This window comes from Lissotriton vulgaris, chromosome 7, assembly GCF_964263255.1.
Source record: "Lissotriton vulgaris chromosome 7, aLisVul1.2, whole genome shotgun sequence".
NCBI lineage: Eukaryota > Metazoa > Chordata > Amphibia > Caudata > Salamandridae > Lissotriton > Lissotriton vulgaris.
The window spans coordinates 614,932,295-614,952,143 of NC_141695.1; the positions used below are offsets into that span (position 1 = coordinate 614,932,295).

Genomic DNA, 19,849 nt, shown 5'->3' on the forward strand with positions numbered 1-19,849 from the left:
GCACTATAGATCTTGATCTCGCTGCTAAACTTTGGAGCCAATCCCTCACCTTGTGCCAGTACAGCCATAGTTTCTATAGCTGTTCACTACTCCTAAACTGATCAAAGAGTTCCATTAGGCCATGCTCTGACTCTCTGGATCATTGCCGACTCCCTCTGGTGCTCTTTTGGGCCACATTGTGCCAAGAGGTTGTCCACTTGGATTACTGGAAGGGGTTCACCCTCTGCACCAGCTGAACCTTCCCAGCCCCCTATGGAGACACCTCTCACTCCACCCCAGGTGCCAGGGTTGACTCCAGTTTCTGGTACTTCGAAGCCAACACTGTTGATGCCGGACGATGAGGCCCCAATTGTTCTCTCTGATGCTGAATCGGTCAGTTCGGCCAGTTCGACCTCGACCGAATGACTCGACCAGGTTTGACCTTGACCGCCATTCCTTCTCTAGGTCTGCCTCCACCAAGACGAATACACACTCTACATTGCCTGTCCAGCACGGGTTCGGACAATGATTATGATGAGGAAGATGAAACTGGCCCTTATACCTCACCTGAGTTGGGGATTCTCTCACCCCCTGGTACTGTCTCTAAGGAGAGTGCTTCTCCTTAGAGACATTACCAATACCAAGTCCTTGACCTACAGCGTCACACCTTGGAGGCCAAGATCAGTGTTCTTACAGATATCCTTCAACCAAGGGGGCCGTCTTGCCTATTAACGAGGGCCCTACGGGTACTTTTTGGGTGGCATCTACCAAGCCCTGCTCTGGCTCCCCAGTCAACTGCCAGATTGCACAGAGCCACTGCCAAGCCTCCGGCGACCTTTCGTGTATATCTCAGCCCCCCTCTCCTGAAAGCTGGGTGGTTCAGGTCTCTGCAGGTAAGACTAACCCCAATGCATTCCCTTCTACTTACACTCCGATGGGAAGTCAAAACAGGTGGCGATGTTCTTCTCGTCTTCCAGCTTGATGCTTCAATCAGTGAATGCCAGCTGCCTTTTGTGGTGTAGTTTCCATGCCCTTTGGGATTTAGTGGCTCGAGTCCTCCCAGAAAGTCTTCAACCTGTCCTCACCCAGGCCGTACAGGAAGGTCGTGACAACTAAAGTGCACAATTCGCTGTGGCTTGGGCACCACCGATTCCATTGAGCTGGCCATTGAAACCAGTGTAGCCATTTGCTACTACTCTTGGCTGCGGTCTACCTTTTTTTTAGGCGATATACCATTGTCCCTCATGGGCATGCTGTTTGATAGGACTCGCTTTTTGGGATAAGGCAGACTTTGCTCTTGAACGATTCAAGAAGAGCAAGACCACGGCACACTACATGGTCCTGTGTGCCTCAATCAACGACATCAGCCCTACTGCTTTTTTCGTAGCTTCAGGAGAGGTATTGCATACAGCTAAGTAATTCAACCTACACAAGGTGCGCAGCTGTTTCCTGGTAGAGGCCATGGTGCCCATCGGTCAAGGTCAACAGGCCACCCAGTCCACTACCCCCTCCCTGCAGCTCTCTCCAGTGCCACCTGCCAGACCCTTTCAGCATGCCTTTAGTAGAACACATCCACATGGAGCAGGCAGGATCCAATTAAAAAAAAAATGTTATTGGTCTAGTTGGCTAAATGTACCTGTTGCAGGGGTATGACAGGAGAAGACCCTACTGTCTGGGTGCCTCATTCTCCACAAATCCAACAATCCCAACCCCCTTCAGGACGTCCTCCAGGGCTCCAGTCATTTCTGGCTTACTGTTTGCCCGTGAGACTCCCGGTCCAATGGGAACTGATAGACATCAATGCCCAGGCTCCACAGAAAAGACTGTAGACCGTGATGAACACTGACGAGAAGGTGCTTGAGGTCAAGAAAAAGAACAGACAACTCTTAAGCCGAAATGGTGGCAATTCTCCAGAAATTGAATACTTTGGGAATTTTGTATCCCTTAAGGAATTTTGAATCCTGTGAAGCCCTTAGAAGAAATGAGCTGGGAGGAACCAGAGGAGGTCGGGGTAAATCCACCATCAACACCAGAACTACAACAAGGATTTGCAATGCAATAGGTCTCGCATTAGGAAAGTTTGAGCTATTGGTCTTGTAAATGACAATTTTTTTTATTTATGTGTTGGTTTTGAAAATAGCTAAATTATTAGCTTTGTCATTTACAATGCCAATAGTTATAACTTTCGCTAATGTGACACCTATAGCATTTGTAATGCAACATGTTTTGTATTTACGTGACTTAGATGTATTGATATTACTAATAACAATGGCTTTTAATTTTTTTAAATAATTAATACTTACATAAGTGATTGTAATTTATAATGGCAATAGCTTAAACTTTTGTAAATAACTTTTTTGAAGATTATGTTCAGTGTATTTTATTGTGACGAAAATCCAAGAACAGAAGTGAAATATTAGCATCTTTTTGTGACATTGTGATAAAGCTTGAAACATTGAGAGAACATATTTGAACCAGTTGTTGTTGAATGGTTGCACAGATTGATGCTGGGATGGCACGGAGTGATGTTGTGGTGGCGCCGAGTGATGCTGTGGCGGTCAGTGATGCTGTGGTTGCGCATAGTGATGCTGTGGTGGCCGTGAGTGATGCTGTGGTGGCCGTGAGTGATGCTGTGGTGGCCGTGAGTGATGCTGTGGTGGCCGTGAGTGATGCTGTGGAGGCCGTGAGTGATGCTGTGGAGGCCGTGAGTGATGCTGTGGAGGCCGTGAGTGATGCTGTGGAGGCCGTGAGTGATGCTGTGGAGGCCGTGAGTGATGCTGTGGAGGCCGTGAGTGATGCTGTGGAGGCCGTGAGTGATGCTGTGGGGGTCGTGAGCGATGCTGTGGGGGTCGTGAGCGATGCTGTGGGGGTCGTGAGCGATGCTGTGGGGGTCGTGAGCGATGCTGCGGAGGCCGTTGAGCGATGCTGCGGAGGCCGTTGAGCGATGCTGCGGAGGCCGTTGAGCGATGCTGCGGAGGCCGTTGAGCGATGCTGCGGAGGCCCTTGAGCGATGCTGCGGAGGCCCTTGAGCGATGCTGCGGAGGCCCTTGAGCGATGCTGCGGAGGCCCTTGAGCGATGCTGCGGAGGCCCTTGAGCGATGCTGCGGAGGCCCTTGAGCGATGCTGCGGAGGCCCTTGAGCGATGCTGTGGTGACGCTGACATCTGTCTGCCCACTCCTGCATGGGTGGTCTGAACTTGTGTAGGGCAAAGCCAACTCCATAGTCCTTGAAGGGTTTATTTTTTATTAATTATACTGAGCCGTAAAAAGAATGCATTCTTGGGAAAGGAAAATGTCTTAGTAAAATAGAGATGGCAGTTACCGGCAGTAAATCTAAATGCCCAGTTTGTTATTACATGCTTTACACTGTTATATTACAGATTTTCATAAGGGACTAACTCTGATGAGTAGAGAAACTGAACAGTTTTGCAAATCAGAAATAATGAGGTGGTCACCAGAACGAAGACACTTCAAGATGAATATTCTGTACTTTTAACTTCTCTTTGCAAAGAAGGTTCCCCATGCCGCTTACTGCGATTTAATGTTCCACACAAACGTTTCAAATATTACAAACTTGTTTACAGGTCACCAACAATGAGCATTCATAAATCCAAACAGAAGCAACAACAAGGGTTTTGCAAGGGGGCACAAAGAATCTGTAGATTATGAATCGGGGAGATAAACTGTGACACTAGACTGGAGGGAAGAGGAACTAATGGTCATAATAATAAAGGTCAGGGGATTAATGCGCTTGCTGGTGAACTGAGTTTTGCTTGGTGAGAGGTTTTGTTTTTTTACTTCGAGAGGTGCATGGAGAGCTAATGTGCCCGCTGTAAAGATCATCATGTAACATGCAGATCACAGATGTGTATTTTATCTAGATAGGTAACAGTTTTGCAGCGTGAATCTTTCTGGATTCACTATGCTGTGCATTATTCCACGGTGTAGTGGTTGGGTCTTATTCCGAGGTCTAGTGGTTAGGTCCGGAATCGTAGTCTTTTCTTTGTTTTTTTTTTTTTTTCGTTGCCCAGGTGGGCGTCGACGTCCCACCTTTTGGTGTCAGTCCTGTGACGTCGGCGTGCTTCCTGCGGAAGCTCCCACCCTTGGGCGCCATCTTCAGATTCTTTTTTCCGCCGTTGGGTCTGGATCGTTCCCGAGAGGGCTCCAGAGTTTTGGAGAAAAGAAGAAGCAAGACTCAAGTTTGGAGAGAAAAAACATCGGAAAAGACGAAGGAAGACTACACCATCGAAAAGGACGACGAAGAAGGGGAAATTTTCGACATTCCTCGACGTCCACAGGAGAATGCGCAATCAGGGGACATCCTGAACGCAGGACATGGACAACACACCATTCAAATTCTGCCGAAACTGCCATCATAAGTACGCGCAGAAGGACCAACACCCAGTCTGTAACCTCTGCCTGCCGGTCGACCACGAAAGCAGATATTGCAACGCCTGCTCCGCGTTCACCCCGAAGACCCTTCGAGAGAGAGAGAGGCAAAGGATCGCAAACTACACCATGCAGGGCAAGAGCCAACCTCCGTCCCTTCGAGGCCTGGGACTCTCGACCGACGAGGAGGATTACGTCGCCGAAGAAGACATCGGCTACACGGTCGCAGAGACCGATAATAAGAAGACTACTGATAAGGTAGAGAATCGACGACCCAAAAAGGCCGGAAAGACTCTCGACGGTCCACACAAGACTCTCATAAAATCGAGGCCAAGCCCCCGAAAGCGCCGACGCCGAGAACTTCGGCATCCGCAGCAGCATCCAGGCCCAGCGGGTCCTCTCAGAAGGACTCCCTGGCGTCAAAGGAGGGTGACCAACCAAAGTCGTCGAAAAGCCTCCAAGAAAAGGAGCGCTCGACTACGAAAACATCTTCGAAGTTGACGACGAAAGACGCAAGACCAGCCTCGACGCCGAAAACCGCGTCGCCGCCGAAAACAATCTCGATGCCGAAACCCATCTCGGCGCCAGCTAGCGCGCCAAAGAGACAGGCACAACCACTCGACGCCGAACAGGCGGCGGAGATGGAAAGAAAGAAGAGGAGACTCGAAGCAGAGATGGAGAACATCCTGCAGCGAAAGAAAGATTTCGAAGAGAAAATGAAATCTTACACAATTCCCTCGAGGCCAAAGTCACCAGAAGTACATGTGGTCGAAGCGGAAGAGGAAGATTTCGAAGTAGAACAAGCGTCAGAGACCTTGGAAGATCTGGCATTTCAGGAAGATGATAATGCCTATTACGAGGAGGAGAGAGAGGACGAACAGACGGTGTACCAAGAATCCACATACTCGGATACACAGGAGGTCGAGTGGCAGGACGTCGACGCCGAAAGTCCAGAAGAGGGAGTGGACACATATCCAGCGAGGCCCTCGCCACCGGACGACATTGGGCTCTATAATGAATGCATCAAGAACGCTGCAACAGCGTTCAGGGTCATCACGGCAACAGCAAGAAGAAGGTCCAATGTGCCAACTACTTCGGGTCCACCCCCTGATGGAGAGCAGAAGGATGGACCTAACAGGAAGGAAGATCGAAAGGAATGCCGCTATGCACTGGCACATGGCTAATTCCAATGCACTACTCAACAGACACCATTACCAGATCATGGAGGAACTGGGCATGGTTGGTGAAACACCTACCTCAGGAGCACCAACAAAGGGCTTCGCACCTGGTAGAGGAAGGCAAGAACTTGGCAAACTCTTGCCTAAAAAAAGCACTGGACGGGGCAGACACGGCCAGCAGGCTTATGATGCTGGGCGTCACAGAAAGAAGACAAGCCTGGCTCAGAATATCGGGCTTTAAACCGGAGGTGCAACACAACATCCTGAACACTCCGTTCAACTGTGAGACACTGTTCGGTGCAATAGTGGACGACAAGCTCTCACAGCTCAAAAAGGATAATGACACCGCAAGATCCATGGGGGCCTTGCAATTCAGGGGAGCGAAGAGAGGGACCCCGTCAAGGAGACCACACGGGAGAGGTGAGAACCAGCCAGGAACGTCGCATCAGTCCTTCCAACATTCCCACCAAAGCGACACCCATACACAACATGGCCATCAAAAACAGCAATGGCAATACCAACATAGGGGCCAGTCCTTTCGCGGGAGAGCGGGCGGACGTGGAAACGCCAGGAGGGGTGGACAGCAAACGACCTCCAAGTGACTCTGCCTCATTGACAGTGCACACCCTACAAAAAACTCCAAGGGTGGAGCACAAAAGCAAAAAACTGGATTCTCACGCACCAAAACAACACGAGCACATAACACCAGTGGGAGGAAGATTAAAACTCTTCCTCCAGGAGTGGAGAAACATTACAACGGACAAATGGATCATCAACACAATACAGTACGGGTACTGCATAGAGTTAGAAAAAACACCACCAAGCAGAAGACCAAAGAAAAGAGCACTAGCAAAAAAGGAACTAGAGCTTCTTCAGAAGAAAGCAGAGGAACTGCTACTAAAGGAGGCTATTGAGCCTGTACCTCCCAGGGAAAGGAATAAGGGGGTGTACTCTACGTATTTCCTAGTACCCAAAGTAGACGAAACTATGAGACCCATCCTGGACCTAAGGTTCCTCAACAAATTCATAAAGACACAGAAATTCAAAATGACATCCCTGCAAGAAGTACTCCCACAGATTCAAACAGGGGACTTCATGGTCACCATAGACCTAAAGGATGCCTACCTACACATCCCAATGAACAGACGGCACAAACATCTGCTACGATTTGCAATCCACTCAGACCGCTACCAATTCACGGCATTGGCCTTCGGACTAAAATCAGCACCAAGGGTGTTCACAAAGTGTCTGGCAGCAGTCGCAGCACACTTAAGGAGGGAGGGGATACACGTATACTCTTACCTAGACGATTGGCTCATAAAGGCAAAGTCATACAATACGTGCAAACAGCACGCTCAGAGAGGGACCGACACACTAATCGCCCTAGGTTTCTCCATTCACTGGAAGAAATCCTCCATAAACCCACAACAGGTCAAAATATTTCTGGGGGCACAAATCAACACCATTCAGGGGAAGGTGTTTCCCAGCGAGAAGAGAACAACGGCACTGTTGAAGGAGGCGCGCCTCTACCAGAAGGAGCAAGCTCTGACAGTGAGGGCGGTGAGCAAGATGATGGGCATGATGGCCTCATGCATCCACATAATACCAAATGTCCGACTAACATGAGACCACTCCAGGAGTGGCTGGAGGACCAATGGTCACAAGCGACTGGGTGTTGGGAGGACCTAGCGGTTGTAACGCACGCAGTGCAATAGGAGATATCATGGTGGAACAAAGAAAACATAACAAAAGGGAAACTTCTAACACCACCAACACCAACAGTGACCATCACCACGGACGCATCCCAAAAGGGATGGGGAGCACACATGGAAAAACTACGCGTGAGGGGCTTGTGGACACAAGCAGATGCTGTAAAACACATCAATTACCTAGAACTAAAGACCGTTCTCCTAGCTATGAAAGCCTTCCAGACGAAGTTGTACAATCAAACAGTGCTGATCCAGACGGACAACACAACAGCGATGTTCTACATAAACAAACAGGGAGGAACACAATCAGCACCGCTGTCAGAGCTAGCGCAAGAAATATGGAAATGGGCAATACCATTGAAAATAGATCTACTGGCGATACATCTGCCAGGAAAAGAAAACGTGGAAGCAGACTGGCTCAGCAGACAGATATCGGCCTCGCACGAATGGGAGCTGAATGCACAAGAAACAAAGAGACTGTTCGACAGGGTTTGATGTGCGAGCGAGTGGGAGGGAACACCATATGGGGTTTGATTGAGAAGTGAGGTCAAGCGTTCGCTGGGGAAGCGTTGCACTTGAGTACCTCACATGCATTGGGGACAATCCTCGCTGGTTTCAAGAGTTTGTTTCAGCTACTATAGATCGACCTCTGCAATGCGCAAGCGCATTGGCAGACGTCAACCTAAAAAGAACAGGGAATATTCTTCGAGGACAAAGAGCCCGATTACGACCAGATGCTCTTTCCAGACGTTAAAAATGTTGACTAGTGGCAAGATATCAAAGCTAACTTGCAGATGATGGTAGCACCTCGTATCCGTCGAGACTTTGTGTGAGAAGTTAGCCTGGCATATGATGTCCACTATTCTAGTGGGCACCTTGCACCAGTCTAATCGACCCTTATTGATGGTGGTTGTAAAGTCAACCTTCTAGACAAGCTATCCTAGTGGTAGCATGGACCAGCAGTCTTTGGCTAAGACTTCAGAGAGCATGTGATGCAAGCTGTTTTACCAATTATAATCCCTTGAATACCAAATGAAAGGACACCACACAAGGTATATATCAAATATATATGTATTTATTCTAAACACAACCCCTCTGCACTCTTTATGAGTTCAGAGATCGAAGTACATCAGAAGTTACTCAATTAGCATAAGATAAGTTGCACAAATACAGTTATGCCCTAGGGACCACACAAACCATATACTAAAGAAGTGGTATAAGAACCACGTGAGAGTTAGTCCGCAGGCCTGGGGCCTGTAGAATCGCTGGGGCTACACTAAACAACCAAAGGTTAGGAAGTAGGAGGCCCACTGGAGACGCGTGCAGTGTCTAAACACAGTTGTGAGTTACCCTGGACTTATAATGGGAAACGAAGAAGTTACAACGTTACTGTTTAAGGACACTTCCGGATGGACTAGGATGAAACCCCTTTAGACTAAGACACTTCGAGAGTCAAGACCCACGGGCTCACCGGAGTACTCGTGTTACCTCACCCAGGGAAGCCGGGGGCATAGGTGCCTTTGGTGTTGGGTTTCGTCGTGTTTTTCTATGGAGATCTGCAAAGAAGTGCTGCAGGCGACCAGAGGAAAAGTGTCCGGGTGGATCCAAGGGTGGATCGGTGAAGTGAAGAACCTGAAAGCGTCGACAAAGCAGACCGGCAAGTTACTGGTGGTGCCTGTTTGCACAGGGTGGTCACTTCTTGACCACAAGGGAGATGTCTTCCGTCTTCTAGTCAGAATAGAATGTCGAAGGTCCAAGAGTTCTGTATCAAAGTTTCTTTCCAGGACAATATAACGTCCTGGGGACACAGCTCCTATACTTATACTAAGCTAAGAGGCTGGATTACCTGCCTAGGTCCCTCCTACGGGTGGACCTGAGAAGGGGGTTACACCCCTTTCCCTTTGTCCAGTTTCGCGCCAGAGCTGGGGCTGGAGTGCCCCAGCAACTGGTTTGAACCGGGTTATGCATGGAAGACCTTGTGTGCCCTAGGCAATGTCTAGATGCATTCACTGAAAGCAGCCCTCCCTGCCCCAATACACCTAACGCCTGCCTGGGGAGGTGCTGGTACCTCCCTGGACATGAAACCTATTGTCCAGGCCGCCCTTGCCGGAGTTTCCACCAGCACCAGGTGGTCAGACTCGGGTCTGTGGCAGCAGCATCCATTTTGTGATGCTGAGGCACTGTTTAACTTTAACCAAGTAAAGAAGTAACATACATGTCTTTTCCCTCTAGAAGGGTGGAATGCTACCCCCACCGCCAGAAGTGGCGGGGGGGTAGTATTCCAAAGTGTTTGCCACCTTACATGACACGCTTTGATAAAGCCAAACCAAAGTTAGCATTAACCGGGAGGATTATAATGCACTTAAGAGTATATGGTATGGCTATATCATAGAACAGCTATAAGGAGATGGTTCCGAAAGCTGCAGAGGGGCTCAGCTCATGCTAGGGCACCCTCTCACATAAAACCAAGCACGCTGCCTCCAGGATTGTCGAGGCCTACCATAGGAGTGACTTATAGGTGTATATGTGTCTATATGTAAAGGTAGATATAGGAATACTATATCTAAGTAAGGGGTGAATACACCACCTTACCCAGGCTGAGTGATCAGCCTGTGTTTTCAATTTGGAGGGCCAGCCAGGGGTGGCGTAATACATGCTGCAGCCCCTGGTAGGCCTTGGATGCACCTATGCCCTGGGTACCTATGGTACACTATACAGGGGCTCACAAAGGTGACCCAATACACAATCTGGTATGTGCCTAAAGTACATGGAGTCCATTTTATAGGGAGAGCAGATAGCCTGGGGCCCTGAATAGCAGGATCCCAGGCCAACTAAGTCGAAAACCAGCAAAAGACTAGGCAAAAAGTTGAGGTAACCATATAGTCAGATATCCACCTTCCTACACCTTGTTCTCCAGATGATATCACACGTACAACTTTGGTAGAGGGCAGCATACAGGTATGGACTCCAACTCGAAGGAGAGGGCACAGATGTGTTTCCTCCTTAAAACTCTTGTGCTTGCACAGAGCAGGAACCAATTTCTTCCGATGTTCTCCATCGTCCTGGACAAAAGAAGGGAGGCATTAAAGATTGATACTGAGGGAAGCAAGAAAAGAAATCTTCCAGAGACCCTCTATATATTGGAGGGAATTATATGGGAGACTTAGTAATCATGGACACTGTAAGGAAAAGAGCCAACATCCCTACTTCCACACGAGAAAGAGATCAAGAGGGTAGTCATGGGTCCGATCCGTGCCTTTCACCTAGGGAAGAGAATCCAGGTTATTCAGGCTAGGATCCTGATATTACAGCATTAGTCCCGGATTTCAGTGAGGTTGCGAAATGGAGAGAGGAGCAGGAACGCAGTGGAAGATCAAAACCTCCATCGCCCTCCTAAATTGGTATGCCCATCATCACTGGGAAGAAATGGGATACCTAATGAAGCACCTTCCAGAGCAGTTCCAAAAACGGGCAGCTGCACTAGGGGAAGAAGGTAAGACCATTGCCAACACGTGCTTAAAATTGGCCCTTGACACCACAGACAAAGTAAATAGGCAGATGGTAATGGGTACAACTCTGAAAAGGAATGCCTGGCCACAGGTGTCTGGGTTCAAAAGAAAGGTGTAGGCAAGCATTATAAACACTCCCTTCACTGTAGAACACCTTTTCGCATGGCAGTGGGTGAGACACTACAGCCGTTAAAGAAGAATTGCGAAATGGTCAAGAACTTGGGAGCGTTCCAATTTCAAGGCAACCCACGCAGAGGGGCAGGGGTATCCACCATGAGAAGACCAGCCGAAAAGGAAACCTACAGGGCCTCGCCACAGACATCCACAGACCACCCCACAAACCAACAAAAACCGATAGTGCAAAAGTGGCAGCTGCAGGCAACGCTAGCCCTTTTGTGGAAGAGGGAGAGGATAGATCTCCAGGGGGGGGCAGCTTCTCTGCCAAGTGCCTCCAGTTGCCAGCGTCCCCGCCTAATAACACCAGTAGGATGAAGAATAAAGGCCTTCCGTCATGAGTGGAGGAGGGTCACATAAGATAAATGTATCCATAGTATAATCCAATTTGGATACTGCATATAACTCATAAAGACACCGCCACCGCCAGGAGTCAAACCAAGAAAGAGAGCGCACTTTAGGAAGAAAGGCGCTGCATAGAACAGAATCTGCAGGCACTCTTGGAAAAAGGGACAATAGAGAGTGCCAACAACAGAAATCAACTAAGGAAACTACTTGGTATAATTCCTCGTGCTATAACCAGATGAGTCGCTAAGACCAATTCTCAGACAAATTTATAAAACACAGAAATTCAAAATGTGCACATTACAAGAGGTCCTCCCGCTGCTGCAGAAAAAGGACTGCCTAACAACCATAGACTTAAATGATTGATGCCTACTTGCACTAACCCGTAAACCACACGCATAAGAAATACTTTGGTTTGTTGTCAACATAGACCGATACCACTTCAGAGTGTTCCCTTTCTGAATCAGGTCAGCACCAAGGGTATGCCTGGCCACAGTGGTGGCCTACCTAAGAAGGAAGGAGATCCACATATATCCATAGCTGGATGACCGGCTGGTAAAAGCAAACCCCTTCCACCAATGCAAGAACATCAGAACTGTCATGGGCACCCTTCCCAGGCTAGGTTTGCAATCAACCTAGAGAAGTCCTCCATGAAGCCAGATGGAGAAAATACCTTTCTAGGTGCAAGGATCAACATGGTGGAGACAAATTTATTCCCCACCCTCAAAAGGGTTCAAGCAATCACTGAGCAATCTTGCTACTACTGCAAGGGTCAGTCCCTGACACTGAGGACTATGGGGAAAATTATGGGCATGGTGGCCTCCGCCATTCCCCTTATACTACATACAAGATTTCACATAAAACACCTCCAAGTGTAGATCATGAGCCAATGGTTACAGACCACAGGGAGTCTGAAAGCTCTAGTGGTTGTAGCCCAGAAAGTACAAGAACAGATGGTGGAACGCAAACAACATAGGGAAAGGAGTTGGCTTAACGGCTAGGGCGGTCGACCTCGAATGTGGGGACTGGGTTTGAGTCTCTGCAATGACGCTGAACATCCTGTGATTCTGGGCAAATCACTTAATCTCCCTGCGCCTAACAAAAATGAATGTGTCCTCATGTAATGCAACTGGTGCTATGTAAAGCGTTCTTGATACCCGATTCGGGTTAAGTTTGAGCTATATAAAACTTTGTAAAAAAAAAGACATAACAGTGGGCAGACCCTTCAGACAGCCAACTTCAAATGTGACCATCACCATGAACGTATCTACCCTTTCAGATACAAGTGAAGGTGAAGACACCAAATACAAACAGACAACACAATGTTCTATCTAAACAAGCAAGGTGGAACGAAGTTACACAGGCTGTACAAAATAGCCACAGAAATATGGACATGGACCATTCAGAGAAGAATAATCTGAATAACACTACACCTTCCAGGAGAGCAAAATAAAGTCATACAGGCTATGAATACAATCATCCATATCACACAAATGGGAGCTAAGTTGTCGGCTGCTCAAAGAGCTCTTCACACACTAGGGCACCCCAGAGATCGACCTGTTAGCAATACCAAAAAACACAACAGTGTCATAGTGCCTATATCTTTATTTTTTCAGGCGGGCGGTGGGTCTCCTTTACCATTTTTTACAGCATTGGGGTACTGTACAAAATCTCTAAAACCATATGCAAAGAAAATAGGTCCCACAGGCGAGACCTATGCTGGTTTCAAATAGGGATACTAGAATTCATGCTTACTTTGCTGTCTCTACTTTGGATTCACGTGGCTCTAGATGTATCTGTTATGGCCTAGAAACAAAAATCAAACCAATCATTCTTGAAAATCCCGGAATTGACTTCTCCGAGGATAACTTTAGCCATAGGGACAATATTATTTTTGTGAAAAAAAGAGAGCTAAACAAATGTTTGATAGTAACCCGGCCTCAGAAATTACTTGCTTTCGTTTTTTATCTTTGTTTTAACTGTTATCTTAGCTGTTATTTTCACTCTCCGGATAAGTAAAGTCTTTTTTTCTTTTCATAAAGTAAAGCCTTAGCTTGACATTTATTGCTTTAATGTTATTTATTGTGTCTTACCAAATCTGAATTTTTAACCCCTCCTCCTTCTCAAGAAAGCCTTTTCTGCTCAATTTAGCTACTGTGTGAGAGCCTAGTGTAACTTGGCTAGGCACTTCACTGTTGTCAACCTGTGAGACCATTGGTAAACAATCCACAGATGAAAATGCCCAGTGCCCTTAGAAAATGACTTGCGTCAACCATAGTCCACATATTTCAATGACTGAGATAAATAAAAGATTTTCGATTGCTTGCAAGTAAAAAGCTTTTCCTTATAATGTCTTGTCTTTTGACTTGTGTTGTTCTTGTCTGAAAGAAACAGGTTAGTGTTCGATTCCTTACTTTAGAATATCCCCAGGCGTCCGGCTGGATCCGGAAAGTCGGTAGGCGTCTTCTGCGACTCCGTGTCTGTCGTCAGCGTCGTGATCGCCAGGATGACGTCGTCTGAGTTCTTAGACGCCGCCCTTGCGCGCTGACATCAGTTCTTCTTTTTTCCGCGCCAGCAAGTGCAGATCCGGGAAGAGCAGTACTCTAGTTATTTTTTGAGTAACTTTTTTGATCTATTTTGGATCTCTTTTCGAGTCGACTTTGACTCCTGGTGCCGTAGGGATGCCTGGCTTCAAGCCGTGCGACGCCTGTAACCGCCTGATTTCGGTGACCGACCCCCACCGTCGGTGTGTCTACTTCCTCGGGGCCGACCACGACGACAAGTCGTGCCCCGACTGCCGGGCCTTGATCTCGAAAGCTAGGCAGGAGCGGTCCCGCAAGCTACTCGAGATCCGGCAGTCGGCTCCGCGCCGCTCAAGGTCCCGGTCGAGGAGTGTTGTGACTTCCTTATTGCCATGAGCACTCACTTCCCTCCGTTGAGGCCTGCCGGCGTGCCTTCGGGCCCCGCAGACCCAACTGGGGTGCTTCGGCGTGCCGGCGGCTTCGGCCCCAGCGCCGTCGGGTGCTTCGGCCCCAGCGCCGTCGGGTGCTTCGGCCCCAGCGCCGACTTCGGTCCCGACACCTTTGGCCCCCGTGGGATCCGTGCCTGGAACCCAGGTAGACGCCAGTTGACCTTACGACTCCTCCGCTGGTGCTGACCCCCTAGTGTCTCTCTCTGCGCCATCCTCGGACGACGTCTGCACCAGTTTCAACCCTGGTCCAGCGTCTGAACGGTGCCGCTCGGCGCCGTCTCTGGCGTCGATGGGTGAGGCCTTCATCTACGACCCGGCTCAGTCATTCCAGCCTGTATACCAGGACACAGATGAAGGGGAGGACAGGGAGGGGTCTGAGGACCCTCTGGCACAGCAGTGCCTGTTGAGTCAAGACTGGGCAGATGAGCTAGGGGAGGCCAGTGGTTTGGACACTTCGCCCGACACTGGATTCATCTCTCCTCCCTCCGTGGCTACGGAGGAGAATGCTACATATGGCGTGGTCTTGCGCAGGGCAGCCATGGCCTTGGCTCTTGAGCTCCCTGCGGCGGCCGTGAGGACTAATCTCCTCACTGAGGTGCTTCAACCACCAGTAAGCTCCTCTGAGCCTCTACTGCCGTTCAATGAGGCCCTCACTGACGTTCTGTTGGGCACCTGGTCCAAGCCCTCCACAGTGCCCCCTGTGGATCAGAACGTGGCCCGATGCCACCGCCCGGCTCTGGGCAACCCTAGCTTTATGTCCGTGCACCCCACCCCGAGAGCCTGGTGATCCAGGCCTCTACGTCCCAGACCGCATTCCCGACCCCTCCCCTCTGGAATCCAAAAGGTTTGATCAGTTTGGGAAGAAACTGTTCTCCTCATTGAGTTTGGAGTTGCGGTGTATCAACACTGCTTGCCTTTTGGGCTGTTATACCCACTCCTTGTGGGACACGGTTGCCGACGTGCTGCCCCAGTGCCTGGAGGAGATCCAGGCCCGGCTCGCCCAAGCCCTTGCGGAGGGGCGGGATACGGCGCGTTATTCCATCAGGTGTGGACTGGATACTACTGACTTGCTGGGAAGGGCGATTTCCACGACGGTGGCGGTTCGCCGCCACGCCTGGCTGAGGTCCGCCAATTTCTCAGGCGTTGTCCGGGCCACACTCATGGACATGCTCTTCGATGGCCGTCGCCTCTTTAGCGACAAAGCATACAGGGTGCTTGAGCGTTTCAAGGACTCCAGGTCTACGGCCTACTCCTTGGGCCTGTCTGGCCAGCGCCAGCAAACTTCTGCTTTTCGCCCCTTTCCTGGCCAAGGAAGGGGCATCCCCACACGTCCTGCCAGCCACAGGCTGCAGAGCCAGCCTCAACGTGGCCGCAGTAACCCTCGTGGCGGTGCAGGGGGACAACGGCAAGGCCAGTCCACATCTGCTCCCTCAGCATCTCCCTCAAAGCCTTCCTAGTCCGAGCTTTCAGGCCCATTCGACGCCAGTGGGGGGCAGGGTTCGCCATCACCTCCTCCAGTGGCGCTCCATCACGTCGGACAGGTGGGTGCTGCAAATCGTCCGAAGAGGCTACTCCCTCCCCTTTGAGGCGACCCCTCCAGCCATGCCACCGCATGCCGGGGATCACTTGCAACTTCTGCAGGAGGAAGTTATGGCCCTCTTGGCCAAGGGCGCCATCGAGCGCGTTCCTGGGCCAGAAGGAGGAAGTGGTTACTACTCCCACTACTTTCTGGTACCCAAGAAGGGCAAAGGCGGCCTACGCCCTACCTTGGATTGTCAAGGGCTTCCTCAGGAAGGAGAAGTTCAAGATGCTGACTTTAGCTCATGTCCTAGCTGCCCTGGACCCTGGAGACTGGATGGTAGCGTTGGACTTGCAGGACACATATTTCCACGTCCCCGTCCTGCGGGCCCACCGGCGTTACCTTCGGTTCAAGGTAGGCCAAGAGCACTTTCAGTTTTCCGTGCTCCCCTTCGGTCTTACCAGAAATGATGGCGGTGGTCGCAGCTCATTTGCGCACATCAGGGGTTTCAGCCTTCCCCTATCTCGACGACTGGTTGTTGAAGGTGGGCTCGCCCCAAACAGTTGTTTCCCACCTCCAGACTACGGCTGACCTCCTGCACTCGCTGGGGTTCTCCATCAATGTGCCGAAGTCACACCTGTGCCCCTCTCAGAAGCTCCTTTTCATCGGAGCAGTTTTGGGTATATTCCCCCCCCCCCCCAAACAGCAGGTTTGGGATATTCAGGCTCCGATTCCGATCTTTCAGCCTTTATCACAAGTTTCGGTCAGGTTGACGCTGCATCTCCTGATGACCTCCTGCATCCTTCTGGTGCATCACTCCAGGTGGCGGATGCGGGCTCTGCAGTGGGATCTGAAATTTCAGTGGGCACAGCATCAGGGCAATCTGTCCGACCACGTCCTGATTTCAGAGGGCACTGCGAATCAGTTGCAGTGGTGGCTCAGGAACCGCGATTGGGTCAGCGGCAGATCCCTCTCCCTACCCCAACCGGAGCACGTAGTAGTATCGGATGCGTCCCTCCTGGGATGCGGGGAGGGGGGGGGCACATGGGAGAGGCAGAGACAGAGGCCTCTGGTCTCCGGCGGAGTCCCGGCTCCATATCAACCTTCTGGAGCTGCGGGCGATCCGACTTGCACTGAAGGCATTCCTTCCCTCTGTCCGGGGAAGTGTAGTGCGGTGTTCACGGACAACACCATGTGGTACTGCAACAAACAGGGCGGGGTGGGGTTGTGGACCCTTTGTCAGGAGGCTTTGCGCATCTGGACATGGCTGGAACACCGGGGCATCGCCCTGGTGGTTCAACACCTGGCAGGTTCCCTGAACGCCAGGGCGGACGAACTCAGCTGCCAGTGAATGATGGATCACGAATGGCTTCTGAACTCTGACGTGGCGCAAGGTCTCTTTCTGCAGTGGGGAGAGCCTTGGTTATTTCTATTCGCCACCGAAGAGAACGTGCAATGTCATCAGTTCTGCGTGTTGGAATTTCCAAGGCGGCACTCGCTCGGTGACGCTTTTCGTCGAGAGTGGAGCTGCAGTCTGTTGTACTCCTTTCCGCCTATAACACTTCTGCCCATAGTGCTAAAGAAGATCAGGTGTGACCGGACCCAAGTCATCCTTGTGGCTCCGGACTGGGCACGAAGATACTGGTATCCCGAGCTACTCGGTATGTCAGTCGATCCGCCGATTCGTCTGCCTCTTCAGGAGGACCTTCTGTCGCAGCAGCAGGGGACGGTCCTCCACCTGAGCCTGTCCAATCTTCACCTACATGTGTGGAGATTGAGCGGCGGCAGTTGAGGCCATTTGACTTGCCTCCTGAAGTCTTTGATGTGATTCTGGCAGCCAGGTGTCCCTCCACAAAATCGGTATACGCCTGGCGGTGGAACAAATTTGTGGCATGGTGCACAGCAAAGGCTGTGGATCCACTATCTGCCCCCCCCCCTTTCAGAGGTTCTCCTCTTCCTTCTCTCTCTTGCCCAGCAGGGCTCTGCTCTGGGCTCTATAAAAGGCTACCTCTCGGCCATTTTAGCTTTCCTATGGCTTCCTGATCAGCTTTCTCTTTTCAAGTCCCCTGTTATAAATAGATTCTTGAAAGGCATCGCACACATGTTTCCTCCTGTTCCTTTTGTGATGCCTCAGTGGGACTTGAAACTTGTACTGACTTATCTAATGTGCACTCCCTTTGAGACACTTAATAACTGTCCTCTTCGTCTTCTGACTCTTAAAACTGCATTCCTGGTTGCCATCACCTCTGCCAGGAGAGTGAGTGAGCTCCAGGCTCTATCTTCTAAACCTTTCCTCTCTGTCCATCCGGACAAGGTTGTTCAGAGGACTCTTCCTTCTTTCCTACCCAAGGTGGTTACAGCCTTTCATATCGGGCAGTCCATCACCTTGCCCACCTTCTTTCCGCATCCCTTGAAAGAGGAAGAGAGGCTCCACCGTCTGGACTCAAAACGTGCGTTCTCCTTCTATCTAGACCGCACACGCCACTACCGGGTGGACGACCAGCTTGGTTACGTGGGCGCTAAGAAGGGACGGGCGGTGCACAAGTGGACCATCTCTCGGTAGGTTGTCATGTGCATCAAGGTTTGCTACTCCTTGGCGATAAAGGAGCCTCCTGTGGGGCTGCGCACCCATTCCACTCGGGCCACGGCGGCTGCTACTGCCCTGTGTCGGGGAGACCCTTTGCATGACATCTGTCAGCAGCTACATGGGCCTCGCTGCACACGTTTGCTAGGCCCTACTGCCTGGACAGCCAAGTCCGGAGAGATGGCTTTTTCGGCCGTTCCGTTCTCCAGGACTTTCTGGTGTTATCTTGGTTCGCAGACCCACCACTGGAGTTGGTATTGCTGAGGTATCTATTCTAAGGTAAGGAATCTAACACTAACCTGTTTCTTTCAGATGCACAAGTTACTTACCTTCGGTAACGATAGATCTGTAAGAAACAGTAGTTAGTGTTAGATTCCTTACCGCCCCACCCATCCTCCCCGTTCTGCGAACCGATATTTTGGGTTATGGACATCCCTTTCAGGGCACTAGTTTCATGGCACCAGTGTCGGTTTCTATCATGGCGCTTCATTCCTGGCACGTGTACAGAACTGACGTCAGCGCGCGTGGGCGACGTCTAAGTACTCCGATGACGTCATCCCAGCGATCACGATGCCGAAGATGGACCCGGAGCCACAGACGACGCCTACTTACGCGCAAGGGTACTGCTGACGAAAACTTTCCGGATCCAGCTTGACGCCTGGGGATATTCTAAGGTATGGAATCTAACACTAACTACTGTTTCTTACAGATTTATCGTTACCAAAGGTAAGTAACTTGTGCATCAACTGACTAGAACCATTTGACAAAGTTTGTAGGATACGGTTGGAGTTCAGAGAAAATGGAAACGTGAAGCATCATTTCATTCATTTGTTTTTTGTCCTTTAGGTGGTTTTTTGGTAAAATTCCACGAGCGAAGGCCGAAGAAATGCTTGGCAAACAGAGGCACGATGGGGCCTTTCTCATCCGAGAGAGTGAGAGCGCTCCTGGAGATTTCTCCCTCTCTGTCAAGTGAGTCAACTGTGAACGCCTTCCTCTACACAATTCATATTGGATATGCTGTCATTTCTATGGTCTGGTCAGGCACCTCGTCATGCACAATTCTAAAGCTACCGCATGTCGTTCCATGTACATCCGATTATCCACTACAGCACAAGACACAGCAGCATGCACAAGCTGCAGTATTTATAACTAAGTGAAGAGCGCACGTAGTCATGGAAATAATAGAGGCTTATTACTTTTGTGTGTACTAGTTGGACTGAAAGTTATGCATTGTTTTGTATTATAATCGCAATTTAGAATATGATAACTTGACTAACAGTTATTTTGATCACATCTCCAACATTGAATCTTTCATCAATTCCAACTTCTGTTTTTCTGTGGTCCTCCGCATTAAACTATGGTGTCCCAGACATGTTTTTCTTTTCGAGGCAGAGCAAGGGGCGGAGGACAAACCCCAAAGAGCAGAGGGCCCGAAAACAAAATGACGTGGCAGCTTTAAGCCACCTGTGGGGGGCTTAATAAGGGGATTCGTC

General features: G+C 50.0%; 1 protein-coding gene across 2 annotated transcripts in view; it reads left to right on the forward strand.

Annotated features, from left to right (window-relative positions):
- GRB2 (growth factor receptor bound protein 2) overlaps positions 1 to 19,849 on the forward strand; it is a 313,545-nt gene that overhangs the window by 174,191 nt on the left and 119,505 nt on the right. For both annotated transcript variants that reach the window (XM_086930763.1, XM_086930764.1), the window contains exon 4: positions 19,203 to 19,325. In XM_086930763.1, coding sequence (XP_086786889.1) covers positions 19,203 to 19,325 — 123 coding nt within the window. The remainder of the gene's footprint in view (positions 1 to 19,202; positions 19,326 to 19,849) is intronic.